The sequence below is a fragment of the Puntigrus tetrazona genome, chromosome 25, assembly GCF_018831695.1.
Source record: "Puntigrus tetrazona isolate hp1 chromosome 25, ASM1883169v1, whole genome shotgun sequence".
In the NCBI taxonomy this organism is placed as follows: Eukaryota; Metazoa; Chordata; class Actinopteri; order Cypriniformes; family Cyprinidae; genus Puntigrus; species Puntigrus tetrazona.
Window position 1 is genome coordinate 9581125 of NC_056723.1, and position 23559 is coordinate 9604683.

The 23559-nt window shown below is 36.8% G+C and overlaps 1 protein-coding gene across 3 annotated transcripts in view; it reads right to left on the bottom strand.

Annotated features, from left to right (window-relative positions):
- Positions 1–281: 281 nt before the first annotated feature.
- Positions 282–23559, bottom strand: part of si:ch211-269c21.2 (carbohydrate sulfotransferase 8) — a 49703-nt gene continuing 26425 nt past the window's right edge. For 2 of the 3 annotated variants that reach the window (XM_043227622.1, XM_043227621.1), the window contains exons 4-5: positions 6152–6192; positions 282–4328 (exon numbers count right to left, since the gene is read on the bottom strand). In XM_043227622.1, coding sequence (XP_043083557.1) covers positions 3249–4328; positions 6152–6192 — 1121 coding nt within the window. In that variant the 3' untranslated portion in view covers positions 282–3248. The remainder of the gene's footprint in view (positions 4329–6151; positions 6193–23559) is intronic. The other variant, XM_043227623.1, reaches the window with a different exon arrangement.

The window sequence follows — 23559 nt, forward strand, 5'->3', positions numbered from 1 at the left end:
ACAACCGCCTGGAGCCAAACGCGCCATTTCAATTTTTTGCGCGCGGCTAGATAGAGATGTCTGCCTTGATGGCACACAGCTTTCAGGTGGAAGACGGGCTCATTGTGCCGAAAACATTTTTTACAAAAAGGACACTTGACAGTTTTAGACCGCTGTAATACCGTTCCCCTCGAAACGATCTGTGCCTTGACATCTGGCGCCAACCAGTGACCAAACTAAACGCGGCTAATAAACACGCGTTTGCGATATTTCCGAAACGTCTCCTTGGGTAACGTGCGAAAACGCCGGTTTTAAAAAAATAATAATCGCGCGATAGTAACGTCTGAAAATATCTAAAGGTTATACCCTCGAACGTCAGGTGGAAATAAAACGTACCAGAAGCTTTGGCAACAAACGTTTGGTACGACAAACAAATCGCAAATTTAAAATTAATTCCTATAAATAAACAATAAGGCCTGTGTGGCGGCACATTTCGGTTCCGTTTTTAGTCGTGAAAACCCCTTTCATTTTCTCGTCACAAATTTGAATTTTCAAATTTCTTTTCCAATTACCTTCGGTAATCTTTTGGCACAGAGCTAATGTTATCACCTTCGACATAATGGCCCACATTCTCGAGCGAAAACACGGCAGAGCAAATCTGTTTGTACACAGGAATATGTTGCAAACTGTTTGGACTTAACAGCCGAATTTCTCTCGCCTTTGGCTGAAATTAGTTTCCCACATCAGACGAGCAGCAGGAAGACAAGATATTTTTGTTCAATTAAAGGAACAAGCCCGGAGTTAGTTCAATTACTTGACGCTGGAGGAAGATGTAAATTTAAAGATTTAAATAGCTTAGAATGTTGCCCCGAGCGCCTGCACTTCATTTCCTTAATTTACAGAGAGATGAGGGGAGTAATGGTTATCCCAATGATGTGCATCATGCCAACAAAACTATATATCCCAGTAACACTTACTATCCCTGGTCTTACAGTTCAGCTTTTATTCAAGCGAGTCAAATAAAACCGCCCGGAGACAGAAAAACAAAAGCGTCCCGGTAATCAATAGCAGCTAAAAGCTAAAAACTTTCACAATTCACACGAACTCATTTCGCCCCGGTGCTCCGTAGGACTTTATTAACATTAATATCAACATTGTTAATTCATAACCACTAATAGTATTTAAATTATACTGCTAAAATTTCAATGATATTGTTTAAATTATGCAGCCGCTTATTTTTTATGCTCATGCATTGAATTGTTGCACCTTCGGAGGCACCGTTTTGCCAAGAGAGGCGGTTTTAGTACCTGTGCAACATGCATGAACGCGTAAATAAATGTAGACGCTCGCTTTTGGAGGGTTTTTTTTTTCAGTCGACGCCCGCGCTGCTCTCTGGACCACAGCGCCATCTGCTGGACGCGGGGCGCTGCGTCCGGCGCGTCACCTCCTCACCTGAAACTTTCAACATTTCTGATGCTGTTGCATTTTGTCTACACTTCTTTTGGTAATTAGATTTTCCGGAGTCTTTTTGTAATAACTTAATTTGTAAAAGTTAGTTCAGAGCTTATTCTCACGCCTCCAGCTCCTTCCATTCCGAAACCCAATCATACGGAGAAACTAATTTTTCTCTCTCTCTCTCTCCCTCCCCCCCCCGCCACTCCTTTTTAAATATGATTTTGGTGCTGAAGAAAGAAAAATGGGGATTTTCTTTGTTCTGTCGTCCACGTGACAAATGGTAGCTGATTTGATGTGCCCTTTGAGTCTGTAGATTGTGAGAGAGAACAGGATGTCAAAGCCCCAGGCTCTGTGAGATAAGGAGGGGGTAACGAGGGGGTGGAGCTAAAACAGCCGCAGTTGCTCCGGGCGGCGGAGGACTTATTGGAGTGGGAGGACAAGATGTAAAGATCAACACCAGTTTTGACTGCTGCGAGATGGGGGTTGCTGCTTTTGTTTCCAAAACTGGGGTAAAATAGAAAAATAATCGCTATGCATATATATATGTAATCCATTGCACGGCAGCCTGGAAACGAGACAAACACTGCAACAATATATTACAGTAATATCACGTCCTCTAAAGGCCCATTTCACTACAGTTAATAACTGAGACGCAAGATGAGGCCAGGTGCGTTTGAATGAAACAAGAGTAGTGAAATAGCGTTATTATATTACACACATTTTTTTTAGGCCGCTGACCAATCAGACGTAAGCATTCCTCAGCGCCCTGTAGTGATACATTACTTCTACTTTATTTTTAAATTAAGAACGGGCCCGGACATTTTAACTCATGTGCCAGGCTTCCGGTGCTGCTTGATATTTCTGCGATGAGAAATATGCTGGATAACGATCCAAAGGATGCCACTAACCTTCAAACGGTGGTAAAAGATCGCGGTGAGACAACTGTACCGCTCTACTAGTGACCAAGGCCTGGAAATGACTGGAATGTCGATGTCAGAGATGTCATCTTACTTACATTAAAATATTGTGCTTACATTTATTATACAGAAAAAACGTCATGACATGAGAAATGTGAAAGTAAGGCAAAGGTGTAGCAGGTCATGCTCTAATGCATGACACGCTGTGGACGAATAGTTCTTTATACATTCACCAAAAAACTGATTTTACCATTACCAGACGTACCACGCAATCCAGCAACGATCCGTCTCGTCGTGAAAAATGTTTTGCAGTGTTTTATCGAGCAGTGATACTCGTGATCGGACACTTTTCCTTCAACACTAATATAAATATCATGATAACTTTTAGACAATCTTAGCACAGTCTATTCATTCTAGGCGATCTGAGAAAAAACAAATCACACACAATAAAGGGACAATTTACCCAAAAGTGAAGATTCTGACACCATTTACTCACCTTTACAGAAGAAGATATATTTTGAGTTTTTGTCCACCAATGCTTTTTTGGGCCTTATTGACTTTCGTTGTTTCTACAAAAACATTATTCACAGTAATTCGTTATTTGTTTAAACAGGTCTGAAACAACACGAAGAGCGAGTAAATGATGTCCAGTTTAGATTTTTTTGGTCAGATTATCCCATTAAGGGTTTTCTTACCGAATAGAATCGAATATGTTTTGTAAATAACAAGACAAACGCAAGGACCAGCCTGCAGAGATAAATAGAGAATGTGAGTAATATTTCACATCGAAATTTGCTATTAAACAAACAATGACATTTGACAGTAATAAAATAACCTCACTGGGACAAAATGTGAACATCAGGCCGACACAGAGTTCGTTAGACTACTGTAGAAGCCTCAGTATAAATCTTTAAATGGTTTGGAGTAGTTGAACATCAGATAGTCCATGTAGTAAAAGTCATAAGCCCTTTGTCTCTCCGTCACATTTAGTTGTGCAAAATATCTCCTTGTGATATCCAAAGATGTCCTTTCTGCATTAGGGTTCCTGTCTTTAAAACTAGGGAAAGTCAGATTGCTAGGAGCTCCGATACTTCTCAAAAGGAAATTGGCTTCTTCCTCCAGAGTCTCAAATTTCCCAATGAAATCATAGTCCAGCAAGCAGGGACTGCAAAGATGTCCTACGGGCTCCCAGTGGATGTCCATGCCAACCGGCCGATGCACATCTAACAGATACTGGATGAACTCCTTGAAGGTCACGCCAGCTCCCGTTCGCAAGGCGTACTGCGTCGCGTTACTGCGGTATTTCGATATGATGGGCTTCCCGAACACTGGGTGATAGTACGAGTTCGGGCTTTCGAACTTGTCCCGAAAAGCAGACACTAGCCTTTCGAAAGGTTCCCTCAGGAAGAGGACTTTGGTGTAGGTCTTCAGACGACGAACGATGCCCTTTTGATCGAACGAGTCTAGACGCTTAAGATGATTCCCATAATGCACCTCGTCGTGTTGGATCTCTCCAGTGGAAGAAGCGAGGCCTTGAAGCACCATGAGCACCCTCTTCCAGTTGGAGCAGCCCGCCTTGGGCACCTCGCAGTAGAGGAGTTTGTGCTTGTCCTCCACAAAGACACGGGACACGTGCATGCGGGTTATAGTCTGTTTGGTGGTTCCACTTGTGTATTTGGCACAGACCTCCCTCATCAGCCTCTGACGGGACAGCTGCACCTGAGTCAGTCGCTCTGGGTTCCCCTTGATCTGGCCAGGAGGGTCAGCGTTAGCCTGCTGGACAAGTGGGCCGCTCTTGAGGAGCAGTTTACGGTGGCTCTTTGTGACGTGGGCAGTGCTGATGTCTTTGGGGTTGATTAGAGAGGAACGCTGGACCCATGGGAAGGCAGGAAGCTGCACCGGTTGTGCAGGTCTAGGAGAGTTGTCTTCTGTTGGGTCAGACTGTCTGTCATTGTCAGGACAATAAGGACACTCTTCCTGTAATTGAGAGAATAAGAGTACTGTCAGCAACAATAAAGATGTTTCTTCAAACCCAGGCACTTGTGAAAAAGAAATGTGCTCAATTGTATTAAACGTGCACTAGTAAAAATACTATTTTTGTTGTGCTGGGTTTGACTTGTTGGGTCATTTTATTGTGTGTTTGTTTTTAACCCAGGTGCTGGGTAGTTTTTCTGTACTCTAAAAAAATGCTGAGTTCACTTAGTTGGGTGATTTTGTTGGGTTATTTTTAGTATTTAAATTGTCTTGAATTAAATTTTTTTTTTTTTACCTTTTTAATGCTGGGTTATTTATCCATATATATATCATATATTTATTTATGGGTTGAGCCTGTCTCCAACAAAACCACCCAGCTGCTGAGTAACAGTCTGATCACAGTCCACTACAGGAAAAAGAGGTCCCCCGCCCATTTGTTACACTTCTTCAATGAAATAAAAGGTTTGTATACATTTTATTTCATTTATAAATGTCTTTGTTGTGCTGTAAATCCTATTATTTTATGAGACGTCAGTCATCTGTGTCAGCAACAGTCGCTTTGCTTGATTGAAACGCCTTTTGTCTTGCATACTTAACAGTTTATTCAATATCATTTTATTTGATGTTTAAATATGTTCTGTGATCTCAGTACTGTTTGTTTACAGCAGGTTATGGAGTCAGTCGTGGCATCTCTCAGCTAGGAGTGAAATGCGAGGTGGTGGTTCCCCCGTGAACAACAGTCCTTCACTGGCTCAGATTTTGGCAACACACCATTGTGTTTATTGCTGTTGCCTGTAGGAACTTTGTGTGTGATTTTTTAAATTTCCAGTCCATTTTAAACTGATAGTTGACTTGAATAATACAACCCAGCATGCTGAGTAAAAACATTTAACCTAACCAGTTGGGTCAAAATAACCCAGCATGTGTCCTGTCAAATATTTACCCAATACTGGGTTGTCGAACCTAGTTTTTTAGTCCTAAAAGTGTTTTATGTAATATCAATTAAATAAAATGCCACTTACATTTACTTGTTTCTTAACACACTTAATTGCACCTTTAAAAAGTACACTTTGTAATGGCAAATTAAAGTTTTAATTTAAAGAATCAATCAAATTAAATGTGTTTAATATGATTTTTAAATGCTTAAAAAAAGTCTAATGTTTATCTTATTGCATATAACAAATGTAACTGTATTTTCATTTGTCAATATTAATTACAATAACCATACAATTAAGCATTCAAAAACATTACACTTCATTAATTTTGCACCAAATATATCATTTTAAAGTATTATTTACTTGTGTAATAAGTACTCTTCCTAAAAATACGCTAAAGTTTACTTCTTTTTTACAAGAGTATTTATGTAATGTGCTGATTTTTATTTAAAGCAACATCATTCATTCCCTTTTGCCCTTGTCCCAGACATGCAATCTTGAACTATAAATTAATAAAATTATTTTTGATACCAATAATCCAAACAATGTGAGAAATTATGATAAAGCATTTAATATTTATTATATAATATTATGATAGTAAAAAGTGTGGATAAAAAAAAAAAAAAAAAAATATATATATATATATATATATATATATATATATATATATATATATATATATATATATATATATATATATATACATATATTTGATAGTAGATATTTTTAAATAACTGTAAATTAAATAATTATATTTTATGGGCTCTCTAAGGTTTTTTTTTCTTTTCTTCACCACCAAGTGGTGCCAGTGCACAGTAATTCCAGCAGCCGTAGCACACGGCGTGAAGCGCTTATGTAAAACCTTGTGATCATTCACACAAAAAGGCTTACCTTTCTTATGGCCTGAACTTGGTGGAATATGACCTTTGCACCTGAGGGAAAAGAAAGAGAGGGAACGTTAGGATGACATTTCGGTCTTTTACATTTTTACAACCAGTGTACCATGAAAGTGAACTTCTGGGTTCAGGAAATTTCATTGAGCTGCTTCCATTTCAAACGCAACCAACGATAAGTCATACTCAAAGCCTCAGTCTAATGTGCTGAAATAAAGAAGCATATGGCTCAGTGAAGTAGTGTCCTTGCTCGTGTTTTCCACCTCTTACATAGATGGAGTGAAGAGAAAGGGCGGGTGGACAGAGGGAGGTTGACTCCTGTGGTCGACTGCTAATGTTTATGTGCCACTGCTTGCAGCAGCTCCAGATGGTCTCCCAGCAGCCTGACAAACATCATCTTGACATCAAAGGTTATTGTGTATGAACAGAAGTGTGTGTCCAACGATATTCAGAAACATATTCGTTAGTATTCACAATAGGAAAAAGTCTGAAGTCTATGTCATCTTAACAGGGAAAGAAACTGAAAGATGGCCTGAGTCATACTGAATCAGAGGCTCTGCGGCTCTGGCAGAGATGTCTCAATGCTTTGACACTGACCTATGGAAGGGCAGAGACTAGCATCGATTAGATGCCAAAGCCATGACACTTTTGGTTGATGGATTCATTGCAGGCAATGCTCTGACACTGATTTGAGAGCTAGAGCAGGTTATTTACAGGCCAGGAGAAGAGCTTGGGGGGATGACTGCTTTTCGGAAAGAGGCTTTTTGTTCATACATTAAATCGAAACTGAAAACTGCCATTTATGGGGGAAGAATGGTTTAACAATCTGAAGAACCTTTTCTCAAATTCTTGTAGATGTTAAAGTTTCTACGTGGAACCATAATGTAACCCTGAGCGTTTTTACCTGGTAATGCATTTCCTATTGGGAATGATTTGTTGGTGCATGCTGCCACAAAAAAATTATTAAAACTATGTAGTATGCATGCCAGACCAGTATGTGGCGCTGGAATTTTGCCACAAAGATACACTAAAAATGGAGAAGAAGTCTTGGAGAACGAAACATGGGGTGATTACATCATCATTTAACTAAATATACGGATTGGTTGTATACATGCACACACAAGGGTGTTGTTTTCAGATTTACGGGACCTGGTTCAAAAAACAGGCTATGATACAGAATTTACAGTTACATATACAGTTAAATCTTTTTGTGCACAGGTTTTAAATCTGTCAACAAATATTTTCCAATTGCAATAATGTAAAATGAATGCAGTCTAAAATTGTGTGCTTCCATGTGCGGCTTGGTCACATTGGTGTTTCCCGCTGATCTGCACCACCTAATTGTAAGTAACGTTAATCTGTCTATTGACTTTGATAGTGAAAATTTCATTAAAAATCAATCATTTCCTCATGGCTAAAATCAAACCCTCACCTGCAATTCTCCTGCTTGATATTCTGTCGCACTTGGAAACCCGTGATATTACAGAAAGAGAATGGGTTGCAAAGTTTTTGACTGATTCATCAAAAGCCATCATATATTTCTCTATATTTGAATGTGTAACGAATGCTGATAAAGTCTGTTTAGTCTATGGAATAATAAAAACGTAATCTTCATAAAGTTCTGGAAAACAATACAGTTCATTGCACTGGTGCATAAACCTACGTCTAATCTGGTATGGAAGTTGCCTGTAATGAGGACGCTGTATATTGTAGGTTGTAAAGTATGAATTTCAAAGAGAATTTGCAAAATATTCATGGTGTTTCTTCTCTTTTATTCATAAATTCATAGAATCCTGCTGGTGAGCCTGTTTTATCCAGCACAATTTGTGTCATAATGCATTACACTTAATCTGGTGGCAATACTGTGTGTGGTGGTACGTTAGTGTATACTAGCATAAGGATCACCACGCACCCTTGCCCCTTTAATCTAACAAACTGTGCATAATTTGTGTCATGTAACCAAGAACCTATTCATGCCTATAATTGAGAGATGCACATAAGAAACCTTTTTAAGCTGTTTTTTCCATGTCAAAATGCATTTTCCCCACTGCAAATAAAAAAAAGAGATTATATTCTAAAAATATGGCGAATCACCCATGTATAAACCCGTGTCAATTATTTGGCAAAAAAAAAATCTGTCATGAATTATTAAATGAACCATTTTTCCCAAAATGATGTGGGTCGGGGTAAGTTGTGCCAGTGGTGTCCTTTATGAAAATGCAAATAATGTGCAAAAAAATAGGTTTGTGCATTAATTTCTTTTTTTAATTTGAAACGTAAATTGTATTAAGACTTCCCAATGATTAATTCTTTAAAAAAAAATCATATTTATAAAGCCCTGTTTAATAGATGTTTGGATATCTGTTGATTGCAGACATCTCATTTAACTTCAGTAAAAAGCGGCACGGCTTGTTATTATTTAATTCTGAGAACTTACCTTGTAAAGTTATAAAATGAATATCAAGCAGCACGGAATGAAAGATAAGATGAAAAGATAGCATGCGCTCGCACGGCTGCACAGACTTGCGCGTTGACCCAACTGCAAGCAATTCTCTCACGCTCTATGGGTCTGCAAGATCTCTCACTTGAGTAGGAGGAGGTGAGACAGGGAGCAAAGGGGAAGGCAGGAGAGATTGTGTGAAAGATAACAGACGATCCCTGTAAACAGCTAATGTCTTTGCCGCTGTGCGTCTCCCTCCTGCTGCCACCGGCAGATCACTCAGGTCTATTAGATCAGAGTCTCGTCAGAGACGACCGACCTAAACGACATGAGGCGAAGCAGGAGAGCGACGCTGCTGCACGGTGGGAGCTGGCAGTAATGGAGCACTGCAGACAGCCTCGCTCCCGATGACTTCACAGCTTATGAATAACTCAAATCCCGAGAAGAGAGCAGGAACACGGAACGAGGGACTCACACTGGTCCCACCACCGTCTGATCTTCTAGAGCACACCAGTACATGCATGTCCTTACCCAAGTTGTATTTTTATAAAAGAAGATGAAGAAAGAGCACCGGGGGCCGTTGTAACACGCTACTTGTAATTCAAACTAATTACTTTTTGGGGACTGTGATTTTAACGGTAAAAGACTGTAAATGTACAGTAAAAATTACTTACTTGGTTAGGGGTAAGTTCTGAATTGGAAACAACATGTAATTGTATAACATGTAAGGTAATATGCAGCTTTTGAAAGTTTAAAAGAATGTATAGTTTATGGTGAAAACACTCCCGGAATTCCCTGCATTACATTTCACATTTAATGTTTTCTTGTTAAAATTACTTTTTTCATTAGGGTTTTATGTTACATCTACATCACAACATCATGTTGTTAAATGAATGTTTACTGCATTACGTCAGTACCAAGAAATATGTACCAACAGGTACGTATCACTGCAGTTTACAAAAGAAATGAACACTAGAGGCAGTAAAACTCCCAACACCTTTTGTTCTTTTTTACACAGATTTACAGAGTTTTAATTAATAAAGCATAATTTTGGCACAATTGCTTGAAGAATATCATGTTGTGACTTCAAAACAATATAAATATGCTGGGATATTTGAAAACCGATGCTTTTGAATGTTAGCATTACACATATCTAGCTTCATATCCATGGGTTTTCATAGGCTGTAGGTTTGTTCGGTAGCTCACAAAGTACAGAGATATACTTCAGAGGCAAAGAGCTCTGGTACGAATCCTGTGTCATTTTGTTTTGACACAAATCTGTGTAAAAGGAAGTTGAAATGGCACTGCTACATCAACAAATGTGTTTTTATATCAGTTTTGCATTTGTTAACACTTTTGGGTATGTATATTTGGTGTAGGGCATATTTCCAACATGACAGATTTACTAACAGTCCTCAGATATTTCAATTCTGAACTGCCGCGATACTTATGTAATGTAAATGTAATAAAATAATCGTGCCAGGGTTCACATATTGAATCTGTATTTTAGCGTCACTTAGTGGATTTCTCTTGTAAGGTACATAAAAACTGTGTTGCACAAAAAGTGCACGGAGGTTCATATTTTTATGAGACCAGGTTGATATTAACATAATATCAGTTAATTAAATGTAAATTTAAGTTAAACCTGTAAAAGTGTTGTTACCATATTTTTAGTGTAAAACGTTCTGTAAATCTTCTTTTTTTAACAGTCTTTAGAGTGCTGTTCTTCTAGAAATATTTTAAATCTAGAAATGTTTGAATATTTGATGTCAGTTTGCACTTTCTCATCAATTAAAATGTTTTAAATCAGGTGACATTTTAGTTTTAGTTTAGTTTTACTAATTAAACAGAATAAAAATAATTATGATAAAATTTCAGGGAAGTGAAAACACTTTTTACGTTTTGTAAAATTCAAAATAATGAGAAGTACAATAATATAACATTACTTTGAACATATACCAACACTAGAAGAAGCTAACCATGCATGAAACAAAACACCCTCTCGCTGGGTTCTTTTATGCCACATGCTATTGATATGCATTAAGATACTCCTTCACTGATGCTTGAGTGCAGCTGGATACATATAAAGTTATACAACAGACATCTGAAGAGGCAGAGCACAACAAAAGCAAGCAGAGTTCCTGTCACATCTAATGCAGGAGCTCTTTGTTTACCACACTGCAGCTTTCCACAAAATCAAATCAATATGTCATAAACATGGCGACAGTCACCGGCAGGATGAGATGTTACTTATTTGACAGAGACGGCGCGGTTTACGCTCAAATAGCACGGTCAAGGTTTGGCTGGTTAGCATGGTCCAGTTAGTCTCTGCAAGTAAACAGGCCACAAAATAAAACCGCTAACAACATATCACCACTACTGATACTTCATCTTTATACACCTTACTTTCCAGACACTAATACACTGGACTGTTGTTTAGCAGGGCAGCAAGGTATCATGTGTCCAACCACTGAGACCAATAATGAGGCTAAATTTAGCAGTACAGTATGCAGCTGTCAACTTCTTCACTTGCACACTGTACAGTATGTGTGAGCTGTGGTGACCTGATATATGTGGCTTCTTAATACTAGTCCTCTTCATAAGACTTAATGCACTGTGAAAATCTCCCATCATTTTCACACAACTGATTCGCATGCCTGTCTAACCCTATTAGACTCCAGCAACAACTAAACCAGAAAGACTTCAGTATATTGTCATAAATAATGGTAAATAAGCCAATTGGTGCATTAGAGCTGAGTTAAATTCACCTTGAAATACAAGCTCAACTCAAGACCATATGGGATGCTCAGTTTCAACTGATTATTTAAGCAAAGATGGAGCAAGAAAACAGCTTATATCAGGTATCAAGGCAAGATGTGTTTATAAGAATGAAAAAAGGCTGCAGCTATGTGTCTGTATGCATGTTAAGATGTATTTGCCAGACAGAGAGTGGGTGTATAAGTGTGTATCTGTGTCTTTCAAATAGCTTCAGAACTCAGAACGGAATATGAAGAATTTCACCTTGCTTTGGAAGTGTTTGTTTCTTGGCTACAGGAACATAAATCGGAAAAGTTAGTAATGAAATAAAAAGGTATCATCTTTAATGTCGCAGGTTGAAAACGTATAACATTTATGCTCTTTCACCAAGAAAAATGTTTTGACTTGTGACAAAAATTTAATACATTTAAATCAGAATGTCTAGTGTGAATGTTATATTTTAGTTTTGGGTCAAGTTTTATAAAGTTTTATGTTCACCAATGTCGTATTTATTTGATTACAAATTTAGTAATAAAATCAACAGCACTCTTCAGTCTTCAGTGTCACAAGATCCTTCAGAAATCATTTAAATATGATGATTTGCTGCTCAAAAAAAACCTTCCTTATTAATATAATGTTAAAATGCAGTTTTAATATTTTTGTGGAAAGTATTATACTTTCTTTGATACATAAAATGTTATGAGAAGCACAGCATTCGTTTAGATTTATTTTGTAATAATTTAAAAGTCTTTACTGTCACTTTTGATTAATTGAAAGCATCCTTGCCAAATAAAAGCATTAATTCCTTTCGAAAATATTAAATTATGGTTAAACGTCTTGAATGAGTCAGTTGCATTGCTGTCTATGCAGGGTCAGAAGGCTCTCGGATTTCATCAAAAACATCTTCATTTATGACCGAAGATGAAAAAGCGTCTTACAGCTTTGGAACATGAGGGTGAGTAATTAATGACAGAATTTTCATTTTTGGCTCAACTATTCCTTTAATAGCTTAATTCCACAAGTTTCTTTGTTAATGTGAAGTTTCATGGACGTCTGAAAAATCTTCAGGCGAGTGTCTAGAATGGACACTTCAAGTTGATAGTTTATGGAACTCTAAAGTGCATAAAAGATCACAACAATGTCTCTCTCACTTTCTCTCACTCTCTGAACGGACCGTGACATTCAATCGGACCATCCACACATCAATATTTATACCTGGCAGTCACAGGAAGAGTAAACACCTCTTGCTGCCACCATCAAGAAGGGGGGCGAATGAATGAACTGCGTGAGAGGGAGGGAAAATGAGCAAATCGCAGTGAGATGGAGGGATTTAGTGAGTGATGGGGTGATAGATTTCGTGATTGATTGGACAGAGGAACGGTTAGATGGCTATAAGGATGGATGACCTGATGGATATGGTTGTTAAGAATGTAGTTTGCAATTTGTGTCTGGCCATTTCCTGCTCAAATCCGGCCCATTTCCAGTCAAGTGTCCTTCTGCCGTCTGATGAACACGCTGCCGACTCTACATCCAATTATCGTCCCACGTTGACACACACACACACACACACACACACTCTCTCTCGCATGTTTATTTACAAATAGCCTCCTTTTTCAATATTCACACTCTTTTCATCGAAGCTGTTGTCCTTGACTAACCCGGACATTTTGGAAATGTGTAAAGAGACTCATTTATTGTAAGCTGTTTACTTGTTTACTCCTGTTGTGTACCAGCAGGCCCCCTGGTGGCACAGCCGTCTGTTGTTAGCTGCTGTGCTGTGTATGTGTGTGTGTGTGTGTGATATCTGGCTCTCTCTGCATGAGCCTACACTCTCTCCAGAACTTCATTAGCTTGATTAACATTCATGTCCCACCTTCTATCACCTCGTGCTGTCTGCTACCGACTTCTTAACTAACTTGCACACCCCCTAGACCTGAGCTCTGGGAGTCTGTCTTGACATTGGTACTGTCTTTCAGTCCATTTCACGCTAATGTGCATTTTAATACATATTTACTGGACATTCAAAACACAAACAGGTGAGTATCAACTTTTCTAATTTGATTTTGAATCTCAAACTCTCATACGATACATATACAAAAGTTTCAGGTCAGTATGATTTTTTTTTTTAAAGAACTGAATACATACTTCGATATATATTCAGCAAGGATGCATTAAATTGATCAAAAGTAATATAAAAGACATCCATAATGTTATAAACGATTTATTTTTCAAATTAAACTTTTTGTTCATCAGATCATAAAAAAAGGAAAGTATTACATTATATTCAACATTGATAATATTAAGACATGCCTCTTGGGCATAAAATCAGGATATCAAAATAATTTCTGAAGGATCAAGTGAAGACTGCCGTAAAATTCAGCTTGTTAATGTATTTTTGTGTATATTTAAAAAGAAAAGTTTTTTTTAAACTGTAATAATATTTCAATTACTTCCATTAATTCTATTTAAAAACATAAAAAAACAACTATTCCAAACTTTTGACAGGTAGTGTATTATTCTAAAAGTATATAAATAACTTTTTGATAAATCAAAGCAATGATAACTAGATACTGATTTAGCAAAGGATCCATCATAATAATTTACATTTTAAAATAATTAATTAACACTCATAAGAGTCATTTGTTTGTGAATGTACTTATACTGCTTTTAATTCACTAAAAATAGCTAGTTCAAACGAGTTTGTTTGAGGCATCATTTGGCTTCAGAACACCTGGAAGTTAATACAAAGCACAATTCTTTTTGTCAAATTATACTTTTATGATGATCTTGGACATTCTGCTGAACTGCTTTTTGTACTCTACAAAAGAAATGTATACAAGATTGGAGTAGAATGTGAATTTTCTGGGAGAGCTACGCAGGGATGCCAGTTAAAAACCTGCAGCTGACTTTATCACTTTCAGCCCTCTCTATGACCTTTCCTGACCATTCTGTCTTCTTGTTTCTCCTCACAGGTTGACTACAGTGAGAAGCTCACTCCCCGCTATATTTTATTTACCAGGCTGTGCATTATTTACACTCTAATTTGTTTACGAACAACAGCTGTAAGGTTATAGGCCATATCCTTATTCTTATTACATTTGACATAAAATACCCCATTTTTATTTACACTAACAAGGCCGATACATATACAACTGCTTTCCCTCATTTTCTATTGTATACATTCTCCTGGTGACTTCTGTTAATTTGTTATCTGCATCCAGAACACATACAGCATGTATAATTCACAGTGGAGTAACACGAAGGAGGAGCCAATCGGGAAAACACTGAAACACAACATATATTCTGCTGGAGTCGAGACCTTCAAGACCAGCATACAGACAATGACCCTGAACCAAGATCTGAGTAGAAAATAAATCCACCTCTCCAACAGAAAAATGTTACAAATAACACAAAATTGAAAAATGGAACCAGTAAAAAAACTGTGAAAATCGATTTTTTAAACATTTAGGTAAATGGTCGATTTTTTCATTTGGAAACTGGACGGTCAGTATGCACTATCATAAAGGTCCTTTAAAATCCAATTCACATCAACCTCCACATATAACCCCTAGCTTTTGATTTTATGAGTCTTGAGAGCTACAATTGTTCCCAGAGGACGACATCTCCGCACCACCTTTTGTTTGCATGGATCAATTTTAATAAGTAATGAAAATGGATTATTCCATGATTGAAATCCACATCGCGCCACAAATAAGATGAGACCGAAGACTACTCTTGGCTGGGGTGAGAGAACCGAACATTTCTATGGCTGAGAAAGGGGCTGGTTTCCACTGACCTTGAGGCATAAGGAAACAGTGAAATCTGGGCTGCAGCATTGCAAAGCTATTCTATATTAAAGCCAAAATCCTTTGCCTTCCCAATAAATGTCATAGCAGTAAAATGAAATCTTAAGCAACTTCCTTCTCTGTCTTGTAATGATATTGCACAGGATATTGCGGCATGCAGAGACACAAGGATTATTGTGTAGAGAGGTCTGCAGAGGATGTTTGCTGTGAATCACAGCGAGCTGAATATCAAGGGTCCAAAGTTCTTGTTTTCCCAAAACATAAGACTAAAATAATGTAGATCTGAAAAACCTCCTGTCAAGCACACTTGTCTGGAAAACAAACAATCTGTTTAAACACTATTGGAAAACCTTAATGCTGCAAAAAAACAAGCCAATGAGCAAAAACATATCTTTTTTTTTATTATTATCATTCACTCAGGTTTTAACTATGAATTATGTCAATGTCAATTTAGGATAAAAAAAATTGTTAATAAAATAAAGCATAAAAATTATACAAAACAACAACAAAAAAAATCCTGGACCACGAATCCAAGTAATATGTAGCAATAGAGAAAAATACAATAAATGAGTCAAACATCTTTTATGGCAAAAATCATTAGTGCATTAAGTTAAATGGAACATGATCTTAATCAGATATTTTGTAAATTTCCCGCCATAAATATATCAACACTTGATTAGTATCAATTCTTGATTAGTAATATGCATTGCTAAGAGCTTTATTTATAAAATTTAAAGGAACAGTTCACCCTGGAATGAAAATTACAGCCTAGGTTTATATTATATATTTTTAAAAATGTATCCTGGCTCTTCCAAGCTTGGTAATGCTGCTAGATAGTCCTAGTTTTAAAATGATAACTTAAATATCTGACTGACTGACTGAGCGCAGAGTTTGGGCTTCTTGGCTGACTTCTGACTCGACATACTTCTTGCGGAAAATATCATAGGTCAATTATTTATGTTATTTATTTATTTTTATTACAAAAACCAATCAATCTGCTTCAGAAGACATGTGATTTATGCCAAATTCATTGGAGCTGTAAAGGAATGGTGTATAAGTTAGTTTTACATGGCAGTACTTGCAGATATATCCGATTTATGGAGCTTCAAAACATTGGCTGCTATTACCAAGCATGGAAGAGCCAGAATACTGTTTCTTCTGAAAGACGAAAGTCATAAACACCAAGGATGAATTTGTGGTGAGTAAAATATGCTGTAATTTTCATTTTTGGGTGAACTATTTGAACATTATTTTTTCTGAATATTTATTCAGCTTTCAGAAGATATGTATATTTATACATAATCTTAAAGCTGCATAATAAACTTTCCATTTATGTATGGTTCAATTAAAAAAACTGATCATTGTATCACTGTAGTCTACAATGATAATGTATTGTCTTAAAATATCTTCATCTGGGGTTTTTTAATCAGCAAATATTAACATATGTGATTAATCTGATTAACTAATCAGCATATAATTTTTAATCATCTGACAGACCTAATATAAGTTTTAAATTTGCAAGTTTTTCAATATAGAAGACTGATTCAGCATCTAAAACTGGTTCAGTGCAAGGTCAATGTCCTTATTCATTTATGGTTTTTACAGTTAATTAAGACCTTGCAAGATTTATCCAAATGGGGCATTAGTTTATGGCACACACACACACACACACACACACTCACACACACAAAATTGAATAGTCACTGGGAAGAGATGCAATAGAGTGAAATCTTTATGCAGTAAATGAAGCCTTTAGTTTGGCTGTAACAGACCTATTCAGTGGGGCGCAATTCAATCTGTGCATTTAAGCAGAACTTTGCTGACAACACTGCTACCAACTGCTGACCGGTCATATATAATTTAGTTTTAGGCGACATTTTACGTATCCTTATCATTTCGAAGCCCTCGTGATTTGTACTAACAAGAAATATGGAAATGTCTGCCTCAGCGTCCTTCCTAAACAATAAAATGTGCAGCAGCAGGATTTATTTCTGTTCTTAAAGATCCCCTTTTATTCATGTCAATAATGATAATATTATTTTGAGGTAATAATTGTGCAAAAACCTGTGTCTTTAGGGGAATATTAAATATTTCAAACAAAACAAAACAAAAAAAAGATGCTGGTTGTCAAACATTATCAGTGTTGTAGCAAAGTGAGAGAGATGAAGTCGTAACCCAACACTAATGATCTGCCTACTGTTGTCCTCACAGAGACACTCTTCATAAATCAGACATCAGTCCTGTGACACCGCCTCATAAAACACCCCCGCTGTACATGTGCATGCATTCGGCCTTCGGCTCCGAGTGTGAGTTTATGATATTAGTAAAAATGATTAATGTCTTCAACGACAGTATTTTAAGGATGAGCAGCCCATTTTAAATGATTAAATTAACCTAATTTTTTGAGTTTAGGGGAATTCAGTTATGTCAGTGTCAGGGTGTGTTCAAGCTGTAAATAGTATATTTAACTGACAGAACAGATTTAAATCACTTAAACCTAACTGATCATTAAAAGATCCTAGTAAGTCTAAATAGTACATCATTTTACTTCACACGTGTACATAGTTTAATACATGTTATGCTAGATGCTGTGCACTGTTTGGTGTTTTAGAAAATATCTGAACAACATAAAGGGCATCACCCAAAAGGTATCACAATGATAATGGCGTGTTTTCATCCAGTTGATTTTTTTGTCCTTTTGCCTATTTTCACACAGAATGCTGGCAGCTCTTCACACGAAACCTATAAATACATAAAAGTGCTGCATCATGACACATCCTTCATTAATTTATTAAAGAAAGTTATATAACACCCAGTGCCCCGTTCACACCTTTTGCATAATTGAGATCTTTTGGAAAACTGAAAAGCAATGAAAGACGCACCGATTTTTTGTGGCCAATTTATGGCGGGATTGTATCAATACTATGCTATATATGCAATACTATGTATCAAAAAATGCACAAATGCATAAATTCAGATGGAGGCAAACACTTTTTCACAGTATAGAAAGTACACTCGTGCATAAACGTGTTTAGATTGACATTTATTCAAGTTCTCAAAAGTTACCCAAGTTTAGAACTATTGTATTGTTCAACACTAATTTAATAGATTTTTTTTTATTTTTATTTTTTTTTTATCACATCCTTGGTGAGACTTGTCCTTATTCTTCCACATCAGCTGATTATCTGCAAGGTTATGACAGATTATTATTTTCTGCATCATTAGAGGTGTTCGTGAGACTTTTTTAAAGGAATAGCTAAAATACAAGTCGTCTATCAAAGTGAAAACAGTTCTAAACAAATATGCTGATGGATTTTGATGAACAGGTGTTGGGCTTTTTCACTGGAGTTATTGCTGTCATTGGTCAGGAGTGACAGTTTAAAGTTTAAAATGCCTTAATGATGGATTTCTTTCTAACAAACACGAAAAAGGTCACTTTGCAAGATTTTAATTAATGGACTGGTGTCTTGTGGATTGCGTGTGGATTATTGTGATGTTTTCATCAGCTGTTTGGACTCTTATTCTGACGGCACCCATTCAGGTGTTCAGGCTACAGCTGACTGCTGGCCATTATTTGAAGTTGTCATGTGGCAAAGATAGGGTGAAGTCATCTGAACCTGACTTTTGTTGAACTGACGCACTGGTCACTCTGATTGGAAATGAAATGGGGATGCCGCTGATTTCAGAACTGTCTTGACCTCTGACTGTCACCTCTGTAACCCGAGGCCTTGAGCAGATCTCAGCTGAAATTCAGAGCGCATGCTGCCCACACAAGGATTAGAAATCCTGAGGGAATGAACGACAATGAATTCCCAGTAAGGGGATAGAGAGAGAGAAAAGAGAATGGAGGAAGGCTGAATACATCGTGCTAGACTCAAGGGGACCGAAAGGACGAATCATGCATAAAATAGCCGCAGCGCACGCAGAGAACAATTTGATTGTTATGTCACATTATTACATATTCAATATTACGAAATCCTGAGTCTGAGACATCATGCAGTAATCTTTGAAAGAGCCAAAAAATATCTACATTTAAAAAATAAAATATATATAATTTAGACAGACGGATAATGTTTAAAATCAAGCTTCTTGTTCTTTAATGATTCTGGCAGTTGCATCATCAGAAGCATGATTTATTTTTTACCTCTCTCGTTGTTGAAATAAAGCAGTGATACTTATCTATCCCAGCAATCTCCAGCTTCATTGTGGGGCATCTGTTTCCTAGCCACGGCTGAAACAGGGTCTACACTTGGATGGGTGAAAATAATTAAGTGCTTGTCACGAGAAAGTGGGTTGTGGCATACCACTCTAACACTGGTCCTACAGTAAATTAAATCTGGAAATGCCAAGTATCCAATTTCTTACTGTTGCCATTATGGTCACCCACCCATATCCATTTATCAATTTTACCCGGCGACGCCTCATTGCTGTACATCACACCGCCGTCTGCTAGGAATCTGTAAACAGCTTCAGTGCACAGACTGTGTGGCTCTGAACACATGGGGATAGACTCGAGACACAAACAAATGCACTTGCACATGGACAAACACAAATGTACGCACTAATGCACATGGACAGACAGAGATAAAATGATCGAACATACACTGTATGAAACCGAACACCTGCAACACAGCAGCGTCTGTATAATAGATGTTTGACAAAAAGATGCATTATTCCCTTCCCATTGTATGTAAAAACTAACTAGACTAAAACTGATCAAGGTTAAAATATGATATATATACTCGAGAAGCGAAACTGCGCAGGATACATTCTTGTTTGCAGAGTATTCGTTTGCATCAAGTGTTTTTCTTATTACACTGTCAGAATGACTTGTTTCTTTAATATACATTTTTAAATCAAAATTCAAAATATGCAAGGTAAGAATATATCTTTAAGTTACTTTAATGGGAAAATGTGTTCTTTTAAGCATAAACCTTACTTACTTATTTATTTTGACATATAATTTAAAGTGAGATTTTTGTGTGTTGTTAAAAGAAGCGTTTCATGTTCATCAAGCATCATTACTTCAGTCTTCAGTCTCACATGATCCTTTAGAAATCCTGACGCTGATTTGCTGTTCAATAAATATTTCTTACTATGTACTATGTTAAGCACAGCATAAGTTTTTTTGGTTTTTTAATAAAATGACTGAGATACTGGCAAAAGTGTGAAAAGCGACTTTATGTTATAATGCAGTTAAGGAGACAAAGAGAGTTGACTGATTTATGAATCTTTTTACTGTAATGCATATCTATAAAATGGCATGATTGCAGATTAAAGGGTTGAGATATATCACATTTATGAGTCTGTGCTGCCTCTGAACTGAAATCCTAGCTGGGCTAACAATGAAATTCAGACCAGGCCATTCCTTTACAGCTCCAATGAATTTGGCATAAATTAAAAAAAATAAAATAAAATCATGACCTTTCAGAGCTATTTTAAGAGTTTAAAGTGAAAAAGACAGCCGTTTAGAGGCATCTTCAAAAACCTTTCGGGAAGATGTGACAGTGTCCTTTGCTTTCTTCTTAAAATAATTTTTTCTTCATTCAGTGAGACATGCTGCTTTCAACTAATTAGAGAAACGACCATTAGTTGCTTAGAAATGACACCAAATTGTCACGACTATTTGAAAGTTTACTGTCTTATTTGAAAGATTACAGTCTTTAGGGAGTCAGAAGCCTCAATAATGATGTGGAGGAAAAAGCATGTAGTGGTCACGTGTTTACCATCAAATGAGAGCATCCGTATCTTTTTTCTTCTTCAATTTAATTAGTGAAATCATTGACTGCAACACTCTTCTGCTGGATCCATTTATCCACAGTAATTTAAAATATGACATTTAGCTGACATTTATTTCTGGCTGCTGAGTCTTAAGCGAGTCTGCATGCAACAAATTAATTAACGGTAGGGGACAATATGACAGGATTTCACACATTTAGAATACATGTTGAATTTTCAAAGAGCTGTCAGTGACATAAAACCAAAGATCATACACTGACAGCACTTCCAAAGGAAATTTACCAATTTTGCACATTATTGCACATGTCTGCAGTGTTTTAGCATGGATTCACTAAAATAAGTAGTATTACCTGTCTTTTCAGCAAAAACCCGTAAAAAGAATAATAATAGTAACAACAAGAATAGTAATAGTGGTATTGTTCATTTAGGAGTCACTTTCATGTTAAAGGACAAAACTGAAATCTCAATATATAATTATTTCATTTTTATGCAATAAATGCATCTCTCATTTAAATTTTTTTATATATTTGTTATTTTGAGAACATTTGTGTTACAATATTTATATCTAAATTAAGCACCATTTATTAAGCTTTTATGCATATATAAAAAATATATAAAAAATTATATATATTTGTCAAAGATGACAACAGAGGGTTAATCATTGGGTGGCTTGGCTCTGAGAAAAGCAACAATTATTTAAAGTACTTTTCCCCATATTTTATCTAAAATGAAAATTCTGTCATTAATTACTCGCCCTCATGTCGTTCCACACCCTTAAGACCTTTGTTCAACTTCGGAAAAACACAAATGAAGATATTTTTAATGAAACCGGGGAGCTATCTGACAGCAACACAACTGAAATGTTCCCAGGTCCAGAATCGTAACGTTAGTAAATACATCGGTAAAGCAGTCCAGTGGCTCACAGTTTTGTGACACTACGAGAATGCTTTTTTTTCACAAACAAAACAAGAATAACACAATTTACTCAACATCCTTCTCCCCTGAGATACATCTTCCTGAGCATGCACTGTGATACTCTCTAAAATGTCAGAAGACGTAACTCGGGGGAAAAGAATGACTAACCCTTTAATTTAAAAATCTTCAAACTGGATTGTGAGATCAGTCAATGAAGTACAGGTTTTGTACTGAAATAGCGCAAAAATCGTATATGACAGCTTGTTCCTAAATTGTCTATGAAAGTATAGGAGACTTGAAACATATGTTTAACAAAATTAATGCATGTTTGATCCTTTGCTAGTGGAGTTCTGCTGCCTTGAAAGATCAAAGAGCCGATTTAGAGTTCACGCAGAGGCCATCTCTGGGAGAAGAACGCCCATGCCCCTGAACTCTTCCTGAACTACGTGTTGAGCGATGCTTCCTGTTCTGATGATGCAGAATCCCCAAGACAGATCAGATAAAAGACTTACAGCCGAGCGCCTTCCTCCTGTCCATTATGATCTCCCCGACCCTGTTAACCCAATGAACCGTACAAGTTCCTTTATTGAAGGATTTGAGTAGTGTGAGAAAAAGACCTATGTGTGATTATTCACACAAATATGTTTCTTACGCAAATCTATTGTATAATTCGTATGGACTACTTTTAAGATACTTTTATGGTGCATCTGCGTTCAAGCTTGAAAGCATTGTTAGTTGTTCTTAGTAAACTGGCAAATTCCTCCCTGTGTGTTCAACTGAAGAAGAAAGTCATACAGGTTTGGAACGACACGAGTGTGAATAAATGATGACAGAATTTCCATTTTTTGGATGATCGATTCCTTTAAAATATGTAGCTCGTTCATTCTGAATAATGTCTTTGTGTTAATTTTGGCGTCGTTTGAAATAACCTGTTGTTTTGATGCTGCATTTCAGATGAACACATAATCAGCTTATGCGAGACAACCCTATCACTTCACACATGGCCCGAAGGTTTGATTTAATCAAAGCCTTGCAGAGATTGTTATTTTGTCCGGTAAAGCTTATGGGAAAGTCATTGCGGGAGGAGATACTGTCAACACAGGTGTTTTGTTCATTATCTGACACTAATATTTACATGCAATGCAGCTAGTCTGAAGCTTCTCCTACCATGAATAAATGCTTCATCCACACGCCTGAGAGGTGCTTGTACAGCATCAGCATATTTCAGGCCTCGGAGGATAGCCGTTAGTTAATTTAGGCAAAATCATAATGAAGAAGCACTAAGCTCAAAATTACACTGCCAGGAACTGTAATTTCTATCAAAACAAATGTCTTAAAAGTTATAAATACCTACACACATTCATATTCTTATTTGGTGAGTCTCACAGAAACGGGCATTTCAATATAGCAATAGTAGTAATGTATTCAATAAAAAAAAAATTCTGCAGTTGCTTTGTTGCACCAATAGCTGGCGACAAGTCTTTATTGGTGAGTAAATGATGAATTCACTCAACCGATTCATTTTAAAAAAGGTTATTCAAGAAAAGTGATTGTTTTGTGTCGATGAAGCGTGTAAAGGAATCATTGACACAATTAATTTGTTCAGAAACACTGATTAATTCATGATAAAGATAACTATACAGATATAGTTCTAAAAATGGTTTTTTTGATATTAATGAAAACGGTAAATAGCCATAAAGAGATCATGTGTGAACAGGACCTTTTCAATTCACTTCTGAGTATTTTGTC